The sequence below is a fragment of the Somniosus microcephalus genome, chromosome 11, assembly GCF_052327205.1.
Source record: "Somniosus microcephalus isolate GS21.2 chromosome 11, FLI_Smic_1.0, whole genome shotgun sequence".
Classification (NCBI taxonomy): domain Eukaryota; kingdom Metazoa; phylum Chordata; class Chondrichthyes; order Squaliformes; family Somniosidae; genus Somniosus; species Somniosus microcephalus.
The window spans coordinates 236,065,810-236,083,001 of NC_140997.1; the positions used below are offsets into that span (position 1 = coordinate 236,065,810).

A 17,192-nucleotide genomic window follows, 5' to 3' on the forward strand; every position below is an offset into this window, starting at 1 on the left:
ACTGTTTATATTGTATTTTATGGTAATTTATCATCTCACTCTGCACCTATCCCTGTAATCCCCAATCCCATTCCCAGTTATTTGTCCGGCTCCTACTTGCATTTCCCAGAAATCGTGTTTATTTCCCAAAGTTATAGCCAGTACACTTGCTGAGCCTTGACTCTGGTTCCCAGTGTTAGCTTGCTGGCCAGCTCAGCCTGTGGCTCCTGGTGACTATGAAGGAACGAGTGCTCCGCCAACAGTACCCTGCTCACAGGCAGCAGTCGCAGGCTAACTCTTGAGTGGAGTCACAGATGAACTCAGTCCTGCTGAGAACTTTCACCACGCCTTTTAAATGATGGGCTTTTGTTCAAAGGTGGAAAAAATTAAACTTCTTTTCAGTCAAAATGCAAAGAATATATCTCCAAATATTAAACATTAATTTATTTTTCACTATTTCAGAGATTAATAGCTTTATCACCACAGTCACTATGATTTTTCGATCCTGCATTCAGTGTGCAGTAGTTAAAAACCTCATTGTTATCTATTTATAAACTCTGCCCGGTGGTGTAACTGGCCTATGCCAACTAGGAGGGACCCAGTTTATAAACTCTGCCCGGTGGTGTAACTAGCCCATGCCAACTAGGAGGGACCCAGTTTATAAACTCTGCCCGGTGGTGTAACTGGCCTATGCCAACTAGGAGGGTCCCAGTTTATAAACTCTGCCCGGTGGTGTAACTGGCCTATGCCAACTAGGAGGGTCCCAGTTTATAAACTCTGCCCGGTGGTGTAACTGGCCTATGCCAACTAGGAGGGTCCCAGTTTATAAACTCTGCCCGGTGGTGTAACTGGCCTATGCCAACTAGGAGGGTCCCAGTTTATAAACTCTGCCCGGTGGTGTAACTAGCCCATGCCAACTAGGAGGGACCCAGTTTATAAACTCTGCCCGGTGGTGTAACTAGCCCATGCCAACTAGGAGGGACCCAGTTTATAAACTCTGCCCGGTGGTGTAACTAGCCCATGCCAACTAGGAGGGTCCCAGTTTATAAACTCTGCCCGGTGGTGTAACTAGCCCATGCCAACTAGGAGGGTCCCAGTTTATAAACTCTGCCCGGTGGTGTAACTGGCCCATGCCAACTAGGAGGGTCCCAGTTTATAAACTCTGCCCGGTGGTGTAACTAGCCCATGCCAACTAGGAGGGTCCCAGTTTATAAACTCTGCCCGGTGGTGTAACTGGCCTATGCCAACTAGGAGGGTCCCAGTTTATAAACTCTGCCCGGTGGTGTAACTGGCCCATGCCAACTAGGAGGGACCCAGTTTATAAACTCTGCCCGGTGGTGTAACTAGCCCATGCCAACTAGGAGGGACCCAGTTTATAAACTCTGCCCGGTGGTGTAACTAGCCCATGCCAACTAGGAGGGTCCCAGTTTATAAACTCTGCCCGGTGGTGTAACTAGCCCATGCCAACTAGGAGGGTCCCAGTTTATAAACTCTCCCCGGTGGTGTAACTGGCCCATGCCAACTAGGAGGGTCCCAGTTTATAAACTCTGCCCGGTGGTGTAACTAGCCCATGCCAACTAGGAGGGTCCCAGTTTATAAACTCTGCCCGGTGGTGTAACTGGCCTATGCCAACTAGGAGGGTCCCAGGTTTGATCCCAGGCCCGTGTTGAGCACTTGGCCAGCACTTGGGATGAGACAATTGCTCCTGGGTCAGGGAGGGCAAGTAAATCAGACAAGAGTTCCTGTTTCTGACCGCTATCGAATGGTGCCAGCAGAAAGTAAGTGTGTGCCGACATTGAATGAGGACAGGATCAGGTTTGGCTGTGACAGTGGCCTCCCTCGTGACTGAATCATTTGGCAGCACCCACCACCTAGGCTCACTAAACAATGGCCACTTGGGTGATGTATCAGGAGGCAGACAATGCCCAACAAAGTGGATCGGGCCCCCTCTCCTCCCAGCAGGAGTCAGTTCATTTCAGGAGAAAATGGAAGAAATGATTGTTCTGTTACTGGACTAATAATCCAAAAGAACATGAGTTCAAATCCCACTTGGGCAGTTTGAAAATTTGAATTCAGTTTAAAAAAAATCTAGAAATAAAAAGCTGGGATCAGTAAAAGTGACCCTGAGGCTGTCAGATTGTCGTAAAAACCCAACTGGGTCACTGATGTCCTTCAGGGAAGGAAACCTGCCGTCCTCACCCGGTCTGGGCCTGTAGGTGACTCCAGTCCACACCAACGTAGCTGACTCTTAATTGCCCTCTGAAGTGGCCGAGTGAGACACTCAATTGTATCTAACCTGCAACCAGTGGTTCATGTAGAAGGCCCACCACCACCTTCACAGGGCAACTAGGGATGGGCAATAAATGCCGGCCTTGCTAGCGACAGCCACATTCCGAGAATTCTTTTTTAAATTGTAGGAAAATAAAGCATTAAGAAGAAAGTTAAATCTTCTCTCTCATTTTTGTGGCCAGGTTCCCGATGTGAAGAATGTGCACCTGGTTACTATGGTAACCCCTTGCTCCCGGGCAGCAGGTGTTTGCCCTGCCAGTGCCACAACAATATTGATGTCAGCGACCCTCAGTCATGTGACCAACAGACGGGTCAGTGCCTGAAGTGCCTGTACAACACGGAAGGGACTCACTGCGAGCACTGCAGGCTGGGTTACTATGGCGACCCCTCTCAACGCAGCTGCAGAAGTAAATTTTATATTTTTTTATATATGAGGTGACGTGAGAATTGTATTTGTTGCTGGATGAGTTGTTGTGATCTGCCTGAAAGGGCGGTGGAAGCAGATTCAATAGTTGAAGGGGAAAATTTGCAGGGCTGTGAGGGAGGAATGGGCAGATTCAAAGAGCCGGCACAGGCACGATGGGTCGAATGGCCTCCTTCTGTGCTGTGAGATTGTGTGATAATATAATGGCTCAGAATCTGCTGCCCAAATTACAGCGAGTTTAATAGCGCTCACCATTATTAACATGTCAATCATCCAGCAACTTATGGCGAGGAAGAGGCACCCCGTGCGTTGTGAATAGCCACAGGTTGCTGGATGATTTACGCCGCTCCGCCGTTAACTCACTCTCAACCTCCCCGTGACCTTCAGGGAATTGCTGCATTTGCACAATAATTACCCATTACTCACGGCAGAAAGTTATAAGGGCTGGAACTTAACGGTGCAAGTACCTTTTTAATTAGATTCACGTTCCTGAAATGCCGCCCTACCTCTCCGGCCCAGAAAGGGAACAATTGAAGCTGTGGAGTCTCACTCCTGCACGTAGTAAATTGTTCCTAGAGACTTTTTAAATTTAAAATCTTAACAATTTTCTTACTTTTCCTTTCTGTCTTTTTTTCTTTCTCTTAATTCAATCTTTCTTTCCCTCTCTTTATTTCTCTTTCTGAACCTGATTTGACTCTAATTCACCCGATTTCCTACTCTGTCGTTCCTGTTTCTTTCTCCATCCTTAAATCTCATTGGTTAAGGAGACAGGCTGTAGGTCCCATCGTTTACCATGGTCCCAGATGCCCCCTTCCCCTCGCTGTTATCAGCTCGCACTTCCATCAAGTTAGGGCACAAAGCTTTTTCGAATTGATGGGTGAAGGACAAAGTCTAACTCACGGAGAATGCTGCAAGATGCCCACTCCAGCACAATCTGGGCCAATATATTTGTGACGGGTGACAAATTGTAAAATGTAAGCTTCATGGTTGGTCGAAATTAGATAAATAATTGAAGATCATCTTTAACCCCATTGCTTTTGCTAAATGCTGTTTTTGTTGCTTGGCACAGAGTGTACGTGTAATCATCTGGGCACCGTGCGCGACCAATGCCCGTCAAGGGATGAGTGTGCGTGCAATCGGAGAACGGGACAGTGTGCCTGTCTGCCCAACGTGATGGGTCAAAACTGCGATCGCTGTGCTCCAAACTACTGGAACTTGGTCAGTGGGTCAGGGTGTGTGCCCTGCAGGTGTGCCAGCATCAACTCCTTCACCTCCGCCTGTAACGAGGTGAGTCAGGAGCAGAAATCATAGAGTTACAGCAAAAATGTAAAGCCTAATCGGGCGACACTGAGTCGATAGAACACCGCCAGAGTAATGTCCTCTCCGTTCTGGGATTATTCCATTGTGGAAGGAATGAAGCTGTCCTCTCAGTCACTTGTCCAGTTCCCCAAGGCTGCCTCTGAGTGAGAAGGTCATGGGTTCAAGCCCCACTCTAGAGACTCGAGCAATTTATCTAAGCCAACATGTCAGTGCAGTACTGAGGGAGTGCTGCACTGGTAAAGGCACCGACTTTCAGATGTGCTAAACCGAGGCCCTGTCTGTGTGTTGAGCTGGATGTAAAAGATCTGAGGAGCAGACAGAGGAGTTCTCCCAATGTCCTGACCAACATTTATCTTTCAACCAGCACCACCAGAAACAGATTGTTCATTTTTTTTCCATTCTTGCCCATCTCTGGTTGCCCTTGAGAAGACGGTGGTGTGCCTTCTTCTTGAACCGCTGCAGTCCGTGTGGTGAAGGTGCTCCTACACTATTGTTAGGTTCCAGGATTTTGACCCAGCGACGATGCAAGAACAGATGATATATGTTGTGATGTGCATGCCCAAATCTACAACCTGCGCTCCTGATGGGTTGTGGGTTCTCACCCGGACCGTGAATATAGCGGGTTTTGCACCTATCGCTCCCACATTTAGTGACACGGAGTGGGGAGGAACGCGGGTGCGAGTCTCCCTCTGATCCTGGTCTGAAGCCGTGTTACCCAGGAAGGTACAAGTGGAGACAGCGCCATCAGCAAGCATGGAGAGAAGATCAGAAGCAGCAAGTCTTAGCCGACCAATTCCCTGGAACTTCTTATGAATGGGGAGATTGTGGCAGCGGAGAGCTGTGTATACCTGCCCTCACCTGTAGAGGGGACCAGCCAGGCAGAGAAAGGAAAAGGGGGAAGAAAGAATCTTCATGCACAGTCAAGGATATCTGACAAACTGTGATCCGATGATTTAAAATGTACGGAACTGTTGGGTTTTCTGAGGTTTACTGATGTTTTCTTTTCTTCGCAGTTCACTGGTCAGTGTCAATGCCGCCCTGGGTTCGGGGGTCAGTCTTGCACGGACTGCCAGGAGAATTACTGGGGTGATCCCAATGTGCAGTGTCGAGGTGAGCAGCTCTCTGAGCACTGATTCGACAGGGAAAGACTTGTCACCAACGGGGCTCAGGCTACAATTCATCACTTTGCTTATTTTGAAGTAAAAAAGTAGAGGTGTGTACAATGAAAATGGTGTCAACTGTGGGTTCAAGACTTGACCCCATAATCTGCGCTGACACTCCAGTGCAGCACTGAGGAAGAGCTGCTCTGTTGGGGGTGCCGTCTTTCAGAGGAGACGTTAAACTGAGGCCCCGTTCGATCTCTCAGGTGGACGTAAAAGATCTCTGAGAGTGTTTGACGGGACAGTGTAGAGGGAGCTTTACTCTGTATCTAACCTGTGCTGTACCTGCCCTGGGAGTGTTTGATGGGACAGTGTAGAGGGAGCTTTACTCTGTATCTAACCCATGCTGTACCTGCCCTGGGAGTGTTTCATGGGGACAGTGTAGAGGGAGCTTTACTCTGTATCTAACCCGTGCTGTACCTGCCCTGGGAGTGTTTGATGGGACAGTGTAGAGGGAGCTTTACTCTGTATCTAACCCGTGCTGTACCTGCCCTGGGAGTGGTTGATGGGACAGTGTAGAGGGAGCTTTACTCTGTATCTAACCCGTGCTGTACCTGCCCTGGGAGTGTTTCATGGGGACAGTGTAGAGGGAGCTTTACTCTGTATCTAACCAGTGCTGTACCTGCCCTGGGAGTGTTTGATGGGACAGTGTCGAGGGAGCTTTACTCAGTATCTAACCTGTGCTGTACCTGCCCTGGGAGTGTTTGATGGGACAGTGTAGAGGGAGCTTTACTCTGTATCTAACCCGTGCTGTACCTGCCCTGGGAGTGTTTGATGGGGACAGTGTAGAGGGAGCTTTACTCCGTATCTAACCTGTGCTGTACCTGCCCTGGGAGTGTTTGATGGGACAGTGTAGAGGGAGCTTTACTCTGTATCTAACCCGTGCTGTACCTGCCCTGGGAATGTTTGATGGGACAGTGTAGAGGGAGCTTTACTCTGTATCTAACCCGTGCTGTACCTGCCCTGGGAGTGTTTGATGGGACAGTGTAGAGGGAGCTTTACTCTGTATCTAACCCGTGCTGTACCTGCCCTGGGAATGTTTGATGGGACAGTGTAGAGGGAGCTTTACTCTGTATCTAACCCGTGCTGTACCTGCCCTGGGAGTGTTTGATGGGACAGTGTAGAGGGAGCTTTACTCTGTATCTAACCCGTGCTGTACCTGCCCTGGGAGTGTTTGATGGGACAGTGTAGAGGGAGCTTTACTCTGTATCTAACCCGTGCTGTACCTGCCCTGGGAGTGTTTGATGGGACAGTGTAGAGGGAGTTTTACTCTGTATCTAACCCGTGCTGTACCTGCCCTGGGAATGTTTGATGGGACAGTGTAGAGGGAGGTTTACTCTGTATCTAACCTGTGCTGTACCTGCCCTGGGAGTGTTTGATGGGACAGTGTAGAGGGAGCTTTACTCTGTATCTAACCCGTGCTGTACCTGCCCTGGGAGTGTTTGATGGGACAGTGTAGAGGGAGCTTTACTCTGTATCTAACCCGTGCTGTACCTGCCCTGGGAGTGTTTGATGGGACAGTGTGCAGGGAGCTTTACTAGTGGGCATAGTCTATAGGCCTCCTAACAGTTGCAACTCTATTGGTCGGAGTATAAATCAGGAAATAGTTGGGGCTTGTAATAAGGGAACAGCTATAATCATGGGAGATTTTAACTTTCATATTGACTGGACAAATCAAATTGGGCAGGGCAGCCTTGAGGAAGAGTTCATAGAGTGCATTAGGGATGGGTTCCTTGAGCAGTATGTTACTGAACCAACCAGGGGGCACCCAATCTTAGATCTGGTCCTGTGTAATGAGACAGGATTAATAAAAAATGTCTTAGTAAAGGATCCCCTTGGAATGAGTGACCATAACATGGTTGAATTCCAAATTCAGTTGGCGGGTGAGAGAGTTGGATCTCAAACCAGCGTACTAAGCTTAAATAAAGGAGACTATGAAGGTATGAGAGCAGAGTTGACTAAAGTGGACTGGGAAAATAGATTAAGGTGTAAGACAGTACATGAGCAGTGCTTTACATTCAAGGAGATATTTCACAGCTTTCAAGAAAAATATATTCCACTGAGGAAAAAGGGGCGTAAAAGAAAAGACAGCCATCCGTGGCTAAGTAAAGTCATAAAGGATAGTATCCGACTGAAAACAAGGGCATATAAGGTAGCCAAATCTAGTGGGAGGATAGAAGATTGGGAAGCATTTAAAAGCCAGCAAAGAATAACTAAAAGATTAATTAAGAAAGGGAAGATAGATTATGAAAGTAAACTAGCAAAAAATATAAAAACAGATAGCAAGAGTTTCTACAGTTATATAAAAAGAAAAAGGGTGGCTAAAGTGAATGTTGGTCCCTTAGAGGACGAGACTGGGAAATTAGTAGTGGGGAACATGGAGATGGCAAAAACGCTGAACAAATATTTTGTATCAGTCTTTACAGTAGAGGACACTGAAAATATCCCAACACTGGACAAACAGGGGGCTATAGGGGGGGAGGAGCTAAACATGATTAAAATCACTAAGGAGATGGTACTCGGTAAGATAATGGGACTTAAGGCGGATAAATCCTCTGGACCTGATGGCTTACATCCTAGGGTCTTGAGAGAAGTAGCGGTAGGGATTGCGGATGCATTGGTGGTAATTTTCCAAAACTCCCTGGATTCAGGAAAGGTCCCAGCAGATTGGAAAACTGCTAATGTAACACCCTTATTTAAAAAGGGAGGTAGACAAAAGGCTGGAAACTATAGACCAATTAGCCTAACAGCTGTGGTTGGTAAAATGTTGGAGTCCATTATTAAGGAAGCAGTAACAGGACATTTGGATAAACATAATTTAATCGGACAGAGTCAGCATGGTTTTATGAAGGGGAAGTCATGTTTGACAAATTTGATCGAATTCTTTGAGGACGTAACAAACGGTGGATAAAGGGGAACCAGTGGATGTGGTGTATTTGGACTTCCAAAAGGCATTTGACAAGGTGCCACACAAAAGATTACTGCACAAGATAAAAAATCATGGGATTGGGGGTAATATACTGGCATGGGTGGAAGATTGGCTATCTAACAGAAAACAGAGAGTTGGGATAAATGGTTCATTCTCGGATTGGCAATCAGTAACTAGTGGTGTTCCGCAGGGGTCAGTGCTGGGATCCCAACTCTTTACAATCTATATTAACGATTTGGAGGAAGGGACCAAGTGCAACGTATCTAAGTTTGCCGACGATACAAAGATGGGAGGGAAAGCAGTGAGTGAGGAGGACATAAAAAACCTGCAAAAGGACATAGACAGGCTAAGTGAGTGGGCAGAAATTTGGCAGATGGAATATAATGTTGGAAAGTGTGAGGTTATGCACTTTGGCAGAAAAAATCAAAGAGCAAGTTATTATCTAAATGGAAAGAAACTGCAAAGTGCTGCAGTACAAAGGGATCTGGGGGTCCTGGTGCATGAAACACAAAAAGTTAGTATGCAGGTGCAGCAGGTGATCAGGAAGGCCAATGGAATCTTGGCTTTTATTGCAAGGGGGATGGAGTATAAAAACAGGGAAGTCTTGCTGCAGTTATACAGGGTATTGGTGAGGCCACACCTGGAATACTGCGTACAGTTTTGGTTTCCATATTTAAGAAAAGATATACTTGCTCTCGAGGCAGTTCAGAGAAGGTTCACTCGGTTGATTCCGGAGATGAGGGGGTTGACTTATGAGGAAAGGTTGAGTAGGTTGGGCCTCTACTCATTGGAATTCAGAAGAATGAGAGGCGATCTTATCGAAACATATAAGATTGTGAGGGGGCTTGATCGGGTGGATGCGGGGAGGATGTTTCCACTGATGGGTGAGACTAGAACTAGAGGGCATAATCTTAGAATAAGGGGCTGCCGTTTCAAAACTGAGATGAGGAGAAACTTCTTCACTCAGAGGGTAGTAAATCTATGGAATTTGCTACCTCAGAGAGCTTTGGAAGCTACGACATTAAATAAATTTAAAACGGAGACAGACAGTTTCCTCGCTGATAAGGGAATTAGGGGTTACGGGGAGCGGGCAGGGAAGTGGACGTGAGTCTAGGTTCGGATCAGCCATGATCCTATTGAATGGTGGAGCAGGCCCGAGGGGCTGTATGGCCTACTCCTACTTCTTCTGTTCTTATGTATCTAAACCGTGCTGTACCTTCCCTGGGAGTGTTTGATGGGACAGTGTAGAGGGAGCTTTACTCTGTATCTAACCCGTGCTGTACCTGCCCTGGCAGTGTTTGATGGGACAGTGTAGAGGGAGCTTTACTCTGTATCTAACCCGTGCTGTACCTGCCCTGGGAGTGTTTGATGGGACAGTGTAGAGGGAGCTTTACTCTGTATCTAACCCGTGCTGTACCTGCCCTGGGAGTGTTTGATGGGCCTTGTGCCTGTGTAGACCTCGCTCTGCCTGGGTGCCTGGGGCTTTGGCCACCAGCATCGGGACTCTGGCTGCTCCAGGACAGTCACCAACCAGGAGGCCCCAAAGCTTGAAGATCCAGTGGGCAAAAAGAAAAGCTCACCTGATCGGGAGACGCCCGGGGCCCCTTGGACCCTCCGCCGGCTTTAAGAGGCGTATCTGCACTGGGGGCATGGAGAACGGTGGGCCAGGAACCTTCCCCCTTCTGGCCTCATTTCCATCGCAACACCGTGTGCAGCAATTGCAGCTCCACCTATACAGGGACGGCCCTGATATCCCAGGGCATTGTACCAGGCTCAGAAACCTGGCGTGTCGAGCCTCCACTCCCTTTTCCTCTCCCTTCCCCAGGCGCTGCAAAGAGGAGAGTTGTGCCCTATCAGGTTTTATTAGTGATTTTTGTCATTCATTTCACCATTTCGCTCTCCCAGTGTGTGACTGCGACCAGCAAGGCATCGAGACCAACCAATGCGACCGAGCCACTGGTCACTGTGTGTGCCGCCAAGGGGTTTCCGGGGTGCGCTGTGACAAGTGCGCCCGCGGGTTCTCGGGACAGTTCCCGGACTGCCACCCTTGCCACCGGTGTTTCGGAGACTGGGACCGCATCGTGCAGGACCTGGCGGCACAGACCAGGCGTCTGGTGGAGCGAGCGGGTGAGATCCGGCTAACCGGAGTCAGCGGCTTGTACGAGAGGAACTTCCGTGGCCTGGAGGAGAAGCTGCTGCGGGCTCAGAGGATTGTAAACGCACGGAATGCAACCGCTGTAGCGGTGGCTGAGCTCATGAACCTGATAAGTGATCTCCGGTGAGTGGCTAGTTCCCTGCACGGTGTGAGGTGAATATTTGTCACACCTCCAGGGATTTAGAATCAAAGCTATGAGGAAAGGTTCAGAAAGTTTGGCAGGACCTCAATAGAACATTCAAAGTTCAAATAATTCTCATGTAATGAATTTAAATATCCCAGGCTATACAACAGAGGATAGTTATTTTAATTGTAATTAAAGGGTGGGATATTAAAGGGTTTGGGGAGTGAGCGGGAGAGTGGGATTAGACTGGGTGGGATATTAAAGGGTTTGGGGAGTGAGCGGGCGAGTGGGATTAGACTGGGTGGGATAGTAAAGGATTTGGGGAGTGAGCAGGCGAGTGGGATTAGACTGGGTGGGATATTAAAGGGTTTGGGGAGTGAGCAGGCGAGTGGGATTAGACTGGGTGGGATATTAAAGGGTACGGGGAGTGAGCGGGAGAGTGGGATTAGACTGGGTGTGATATTAAAGGGTTTGGGGAGTGAGCAGGAGAGTGGGATTAGACTGGGTGGGATATTAAAGGGTTTGGGGAGTGAGCGGGAGAGTGGGATTAGACTGGGTGGGATATTAAAGGGTTTGGGGAGTGAGCGGGAGAGTGGGATTAGACTGGGTGGGATATTAAAGGGTTTGGGGAGTCAGCGGGAGAGTGGGATTAGACTGGGAAGGTTAACCAACTTTTGCTAATCTGAGACTGAAAGCCAAGTTTTACATTTTTCTATAGGGACAAAATTACTGGGACTACGGACATCTTGAATGGACTTGAAGATGTTCTAACTGCAGTGCAAAACCAGAACAGTGGTGCCAGTGTTGAGCTGAGTAACCTGGAGCGCGAAGCTCGAGCTCTGAACCTCTCCACCAAGGAACTGGCCCGACAGCTGGACATACTGAAACACTCCAACTTCCTCGGTATACTCTTGTTGCGCTACACCGCATGAGGGCATGGGTAGTTTAATTGTGTTGGTTCACTGATGGCTGAGTGACTCGATACAAGTATGTATGATGTGGTACTAAAGTAAAGTAGAAGCGGAAGGTGTGCAGGTGCCAGCCCTGGTCTGAGGGGTGATCTGATCGAGGTGTTTCAAATGTTAAAAGGATTTGATAGGGTAGATAGAGAGAAACTATCTGGGAATCCAGAACGAGGGGACGTAATCTTAAAATTGGAGCTAGGCTGTTCAGGAGGGAAATCAGGAAACACTTTTCACCCAAAGGGTAGTAAAAATCTGAAATTCACTCCTCCCTAAGGCTGTGGATGCTGAGGGACAGTTGGCAGTTTTAAGACTGAGATCGATAGATTTTTTTGAGTAAGTGTATCAGTGAATATGGAGCAAAGGTGGGTAAACGGAGTTGTGGTGCAGATCAGCCATAATCTAATTGAATGGTAGAGTAGGCTCGAGGGGCTGAATGACCTACTCCTGTTCCTATGGTCTGTGCTGAGTTAAGATAATCTTATGTGGGGCACTCGTAGGAGCGCAACAATCGGTTTCACCAGCCCTGAAAAATCATCCAAGGTTCCCACTCCTGATTGGTATCCAGTGACCCTCTAATGGAATGTGTAAAACATAAATTTTACACTGTGAGTTCATAACTCCCAGGAACTGGGTTGACACTGCCCCAGACTCACTTCACTCTCTACCAACAGAGATTTTCATCAACGCACATTGTCCTCTTGAAAATAATTAATTGACTGCACCCCCCTCCCCCCCACCCCATGGCTCCTTCAACAAATTCCACCTTCAGCCATCATGGAATTCTCTTCCTAAACCCCTCCATCTTGCTCCATCACTGCCACCTTCAGAAGACCTTGTGCGTTTCATTACATTAAAGGCAGTTTACAAATCCAAGCTCTTGTTGCTAACCCAATGTCCTACCCAATCCTCCTGAAACCCCATTTCGAAAGTCATATCTGGTTGCCAGTCTGCTATACTGATGGTCTGGGTCGTGGGTGTTTGACGTAGTACATCGAATTTACAGCACAGAAAGAGGCCATTCGGCCCAACTGGTCCATGCTGGTGTTTCTGCTCCACACAAGCCTCCTCCCACCCTCTTCATCTCACCCTTTCAACATATCCTTCGATTCCTTTCTCCCTCATGTACTTATCCAACTTCCCCTTAAATGTATCTCTGCTCTTCGCCTCAACCACTCCCTGTGGTAGCGAGTTCCACATTCTCCCCACTCTCTGGGTAAAGAAGTTTCTCCTGAATTCCCTATTGGATTTATTAGTGACTATCTTATATTGATGGCCCCTAGTTCTGGTCTCCCCCACAAGTGGAAACATCTTCTCTACGTCTACCCTCTCGAACCCTTTCATAATCTTAAAGACCTCGATCAGGTCTCCCCTCAGCCTTCTCTTTTCTAGAGAAAGAGCCCCAGCCTATTCAGTCTTTTCTGATAGTTTTAACCTCTCAGTTCTGGGATCATCCTTGTAAATCTTTTCTGCACCTTCTCCAGTGCCTCTTTATCCTTTTTGTAATATAGAGACCAGAACTGTGCGCAGTACTCCAGGTGTGCACTAACCAAGGCTCTATACAAGTTTAATATAACTTCCCTGCTTATCAATTCTATTCCAGTGCTTGGTTTGCATTTTTCATGGCCTTGTTAACTTGCTTTGCTATTTTTAATGATTTGTAGATGTGTACCCCTAAATTCCTTTGCTCCTCTACCCCATTTAGCCTCTGATTGACTCGTATTGATGGCAGATGGCATGGTCAATCCACAGTGACATTGTTTCCTCTCACCAGGTGCTTATGACAGTATACGAAGCTCTTACGATCAGTCGTGCCAGGCAGAGAGGACGGTAAATGGCTCCACTGTGACCTTCCCCAGTATTATCAGTGAATCTGCCGGCACCCGTCGCAAGACAGAGGTGTTGAGAACGAGGAAGGATGACTTCAATCGGAAGAATGCCGCCAACAGACGAGCTCTGAACGACTTGGCTGCCAAAGTACAAACATTGAACCTGAAGAACATTAATGAAAAGGTTTGTTGGAATTCGTTCTCTACTTCCTGCACTGACCCACAGAGCTGCTATTGATGGAAGTCTTGAAATGGGGTTTAACATTTTCAATACTCCTGTTACTTTTCTGGAGATTTGGTTTCTCAATCACAGTATTGAATATTGGCAACTTGTTGACCTGAAGCCAGGAATCCACTGGTGGGAGGGAGGGGCAGTAAAAAGCAGACTAGGGCTGCCCAAGTTCGATTTAGGAGCAGCTCAATTTAAAAAAATTTATTCTGGTAGATGTAGATGTCGCTGAAAAGGTTAGCATTTATTGCCCATCCCTAGTCGCCTCTTGAGAAGGTGGTGGTGAGCTGCCTTCTTGAACCGCTGCAGTCCGTGTGGTGAAGGTGCTCCCACAGTGCTGTTAGGGAGGGAGTTCCAGGATTTTGACCCAGCGACGATGAAGGAACGGCCGATATATTCCCAAGTCAGGATGGTGTGTGACTCGGAGGGGGAACCTGGAGATGGTGTTCCCATGCGTCTGCTGCCCTTGTCCTTCTAGGTGGTGGAGGTCGTGGGATTGGGAAGTCAATATTCCCCCTCCTTCTATACTCTCTAGGTCACAAGGGGCAATTGATTGGTCAGGGCTGGTGGAAGGGTTGGTGGTATGTAGAGGACAAATGATTTCAAAGGCAGGTAAATGTATAAAGAGTTCAACTCGTAGTAACTGGGCTCGCAAATGTCCTGTTTTGGGGGACTGTGAGCATTATTCTTGGCTACGGTCGAATACCTGTGTAATGTGCTGGCATTAATTTTCAGAATTCTTATAAAATTGATGCTAATAATTGTTGTGCATTGCAGGTGTGTGGTGCTCCTGGAGATTTACCTTGCATAGACAGCCCGTGTGGTGGGGCTGGATGCTATGAAGACGATGGCACCAGGCACTGTGGGGGTCTGAACTGTAATGGCGCAGTTGCAGTGGCAGACACTTCTCTCGATCGAGCCCAACAATCAGAAGAGGAGCTCCAGAGAGCAATGAATGAGGTGGAGGAGCTGTTTCAGAAGGTGAGCAGTGAGAGGATCGGCAAATCTCAGGTGCGACAGACTTTCTTTTGTTTTTTTTAACATGAGAGAATGCACCTTATCCGGCCACATGTCACTCCGATATCCAAGAAAGCACAACGGCTTCAAATACCAGCGAATGGCAATGGAAGTGGAGAAGTTATGCAGAGAGGATGGTTCTTTCCTTCCTCCTCTGTGAAGCGCTTTGGGGCATTTTTATACCTTTTGGGTGTTGTATAAATGCAAGTTGTTGTCCATTGATTTGTTTTGTAATTATAGGGGAAGAAATCCATTGCGTTGACTTCAGTTTATGAGGATGTAAAACGGGTGCCGCAATGACAGATCTAGCGGTGGAACGGCCCGCGTTCAATCTGTGGGGGCTTTCGGGCTGCTGCTAAATTCATTGTGCCCACTTTTTCAGCTGTCCCTGACAACAACCACCACAACAACTTGCATTTATATAGCACCTTTAATGTAATAAAACGTCCCAAGGCACTTCACTTGAGTATTATAAGACAAAATATTTGTCACCGAGCCACATAAGGAGATATTAGGACAGGTGACCAAATGCTTGGTCAAAGAGGTAGGTTTTAAGGAGCATCTTAAAGGAGAAAGGGGTAGAGTGATTTAGGGAGGGAATTCCAGAGCTCGGGGCCCAGACAGTTGAAGGCACGGCCGCCAATGGTGGAGCAATTAAAATCAGGGATGTTCAAGGGCAGAATTGGAGGAAAGTAATTAGAATGCGAATGACAGCCGCCTGAAACAGGCGTGGGGTCCCTGCATATGTAAATGAGGGGCCTCTGCTGGCGAGGAAAGCAACCTGACATTCATTTTCCTCAAACGGGCCAAGGCGCGACAGGTGCCGGTAGCTCACCCAGATAATGATAGAGGTCCGAGGATCAATTTCGGGCAGGCCCCAGGCCTCCTGGTTGGGGCGCGCTCTGTCGGAGTGCATCTGGTTATAGACCTGAAAACCATATCCAATTTCTAGCCCGCAGGTCGATCGTTGTTGGTCATTGGTTTATTTATTTTCAGTACAGACACAATGGGCTGAATGGCCTTGTTCTGTGCTGTATCATTCTATGATTTTGTATTTGCAGGTTGCTCTGGCTAAGGTAAAGGCAAATGAAGCGAAGGCAAAAGCTCAAGTGACTCTGGACAAAGCAAATGATGCCAAGGATCGAATTAATCGCTCAAACAAAGAGCTGCGTGACCTCATCAAGCAGATCCGAGACTTCCTTACACGTAAGGGCAAAGCAGTAAATGGTCACAGCTGTAATCTGCCATTTGCAACATGTAAAGTAGATTTATACCAACACACGGTGCTGTAGGGAGCTACATTGTAATGCAGCCTCTCAGCACAGGACAAGTTCATCTTTAGAGTGGCGACTGATCCAAGACTTGTTCACTAATGACCACCCCTACCTGGTCTGGCCTACATGTAACTGCAGTCCCACACTACTACTACTTGATTCAATGCCCTTAGGGCGACTAGGGTTGGTCAATGCTGCCCTGCCAGTGTCGCCCACATCTCAATCAAATCAAATCAAATCAAATCAACTTTTATTGTCATTGTTAGTGCACAAGTGCAGTACAACGAAATGTAGGCTTGCGGCTCCCGAGAGTGTACATTTGGATTAAGACATTTAAACATTCAACATGCATTTGGCTTGTAGTATATTAACATAAATATGACCATAATAAAGTGCATTGGCAGATGTGCAGGCTTTAGAGTTTATTTGTGGAGTTCAGTAGGATGACAGCCCTGGGAAAGAAGCTGTTCCTAAATCTGGTCGTACGGGTGCGAATGCATCTGTAGCGTCTCCCAGATGGCAGGAGGGCGAACAGACTGTGGCTGGGGTGGGTAGGGTCTTTGATGATGGTCCGTGACCTCCGTAAACAGCGTTTCTGGTATATGTGCTCTATGGTCGGTAGCTGGGTGCCGGTAATGCGTTGGGCAGTTTTGACTACCCGCTGCAGGGCTTTCCGGTCATAGTAGCTACAGCTGCCATACCATACTGTGATACAGTTTGTCAGGATGCTCTCTATTGTGCAGCGGTAAAAGTTAGAGAGGATCAGGGGTGACAGGTTACATCCCTTCAGCCTCCTTAAGAAATATAGGCGCTGCTGGGCCTTCTTCACCAGAGAGGAGGTGTTGAGGGACCAGGAGAGGTCTTCCGTGATGTGGACTCCGAGGAACTTAAAGCTGTCCACCCTTTCCACCACAGCCCCATTGATGTGGATGGGGGTGTGACTTCCGCCTTTCGACTTCCTGAAGTCCACGATGATTTCTTTGGTTTTCTTGGTGTTAAGGGCCAGGTTGTTATCGGCGCACCACTTCACGAGATGCTGGACCTCCTCCCTGTAGGCTGACTCATCGTTGTTGGCGATCTGGCCTACTACCGTGGTGTCATCCGCAAACTTGATGATGGTGTTGGAACCATGAACAGCCACACAGTCGTGGGTGAAGAGGGAGTAGAGGAGGGGGCTCAGCACACATCCTTGTGGGGCCCCCATGTTCAGGGTCAGGGGGGGGGAGGTGTGGTTACCTAATTTGACAGACTGGGGTCTGTTTGTTAGGAAGTCCAGGGTCCAGTTGCAGAGGGAAGTGTTCAGGCCAAGAGTTTGGAGTTTGGTGGCCAGCTTGTTGGGGACGATAGTGTTGAATGTTGAGCTGTAGTCTATAAACAGCATTCTGATGTAGGTCTCCTTACCATCTAGGTGATTCAGTGCCGAGTGTAGAGCAGTTGTGATTGCATCCTCCGTTGATCTGTTTGCACGATAGGCAAACTGGTGTTGGTCAAGAGAGGCGGG

General features: G+C 47.9%; 1 protein-coding gene across 3 annotated transcripts in view; it reads left to right on the forward strand.

Moving 5' to 3' along the window:
• Nucleotides 1-17,192, forward strand: part of LOC147111358 (laminin subunit beta-2-like) — a 201,977-nt gene that overhangs the window by 155,687 nt on the left and 29,098 nt on the right. For all 3 annotated transcript variants that reach the window (XM_086002168.1, XM_086002166.1, XM_086002167.1), the window contains 8 exons: nucleotides 2,451-2,675; nucleotides 3,762-3,979; nucleotides 5,026-5,122; nucleotides 10,007-10,379; nucleotides 11,099-11,283; nucleotides 13,117-13,355; nucleotides 14,178-14,381; nucleotides 15,479-15,623. In XM_086002168.1, coding sequence (XP_085858294.1) covers nucleotides 2,451-2,675; nucleotides 3,762-3,979; nucleotides 5,026-5,122; nucleotides 10,007-10,379; nucleotides 11,099-11,283; nucleotides 13,117-13,355; nucleotides 14,178-14,381; nucleotides 15,479-15,623 — 1,686 coding nt within the window. The remainder of the gene's footprint in view (nucleotides 1-2,450; nucleotides 2,676-3,761; nucleotides 3,980-5,025; nucleotides 5,123-10,006; nucleotides 10,380-11,098; nucleotides 11,284-13,116; nucleotides 13,356-14,177; nucleotides 14,382-15,478; nucleotides 15,624-17,192) is intronic.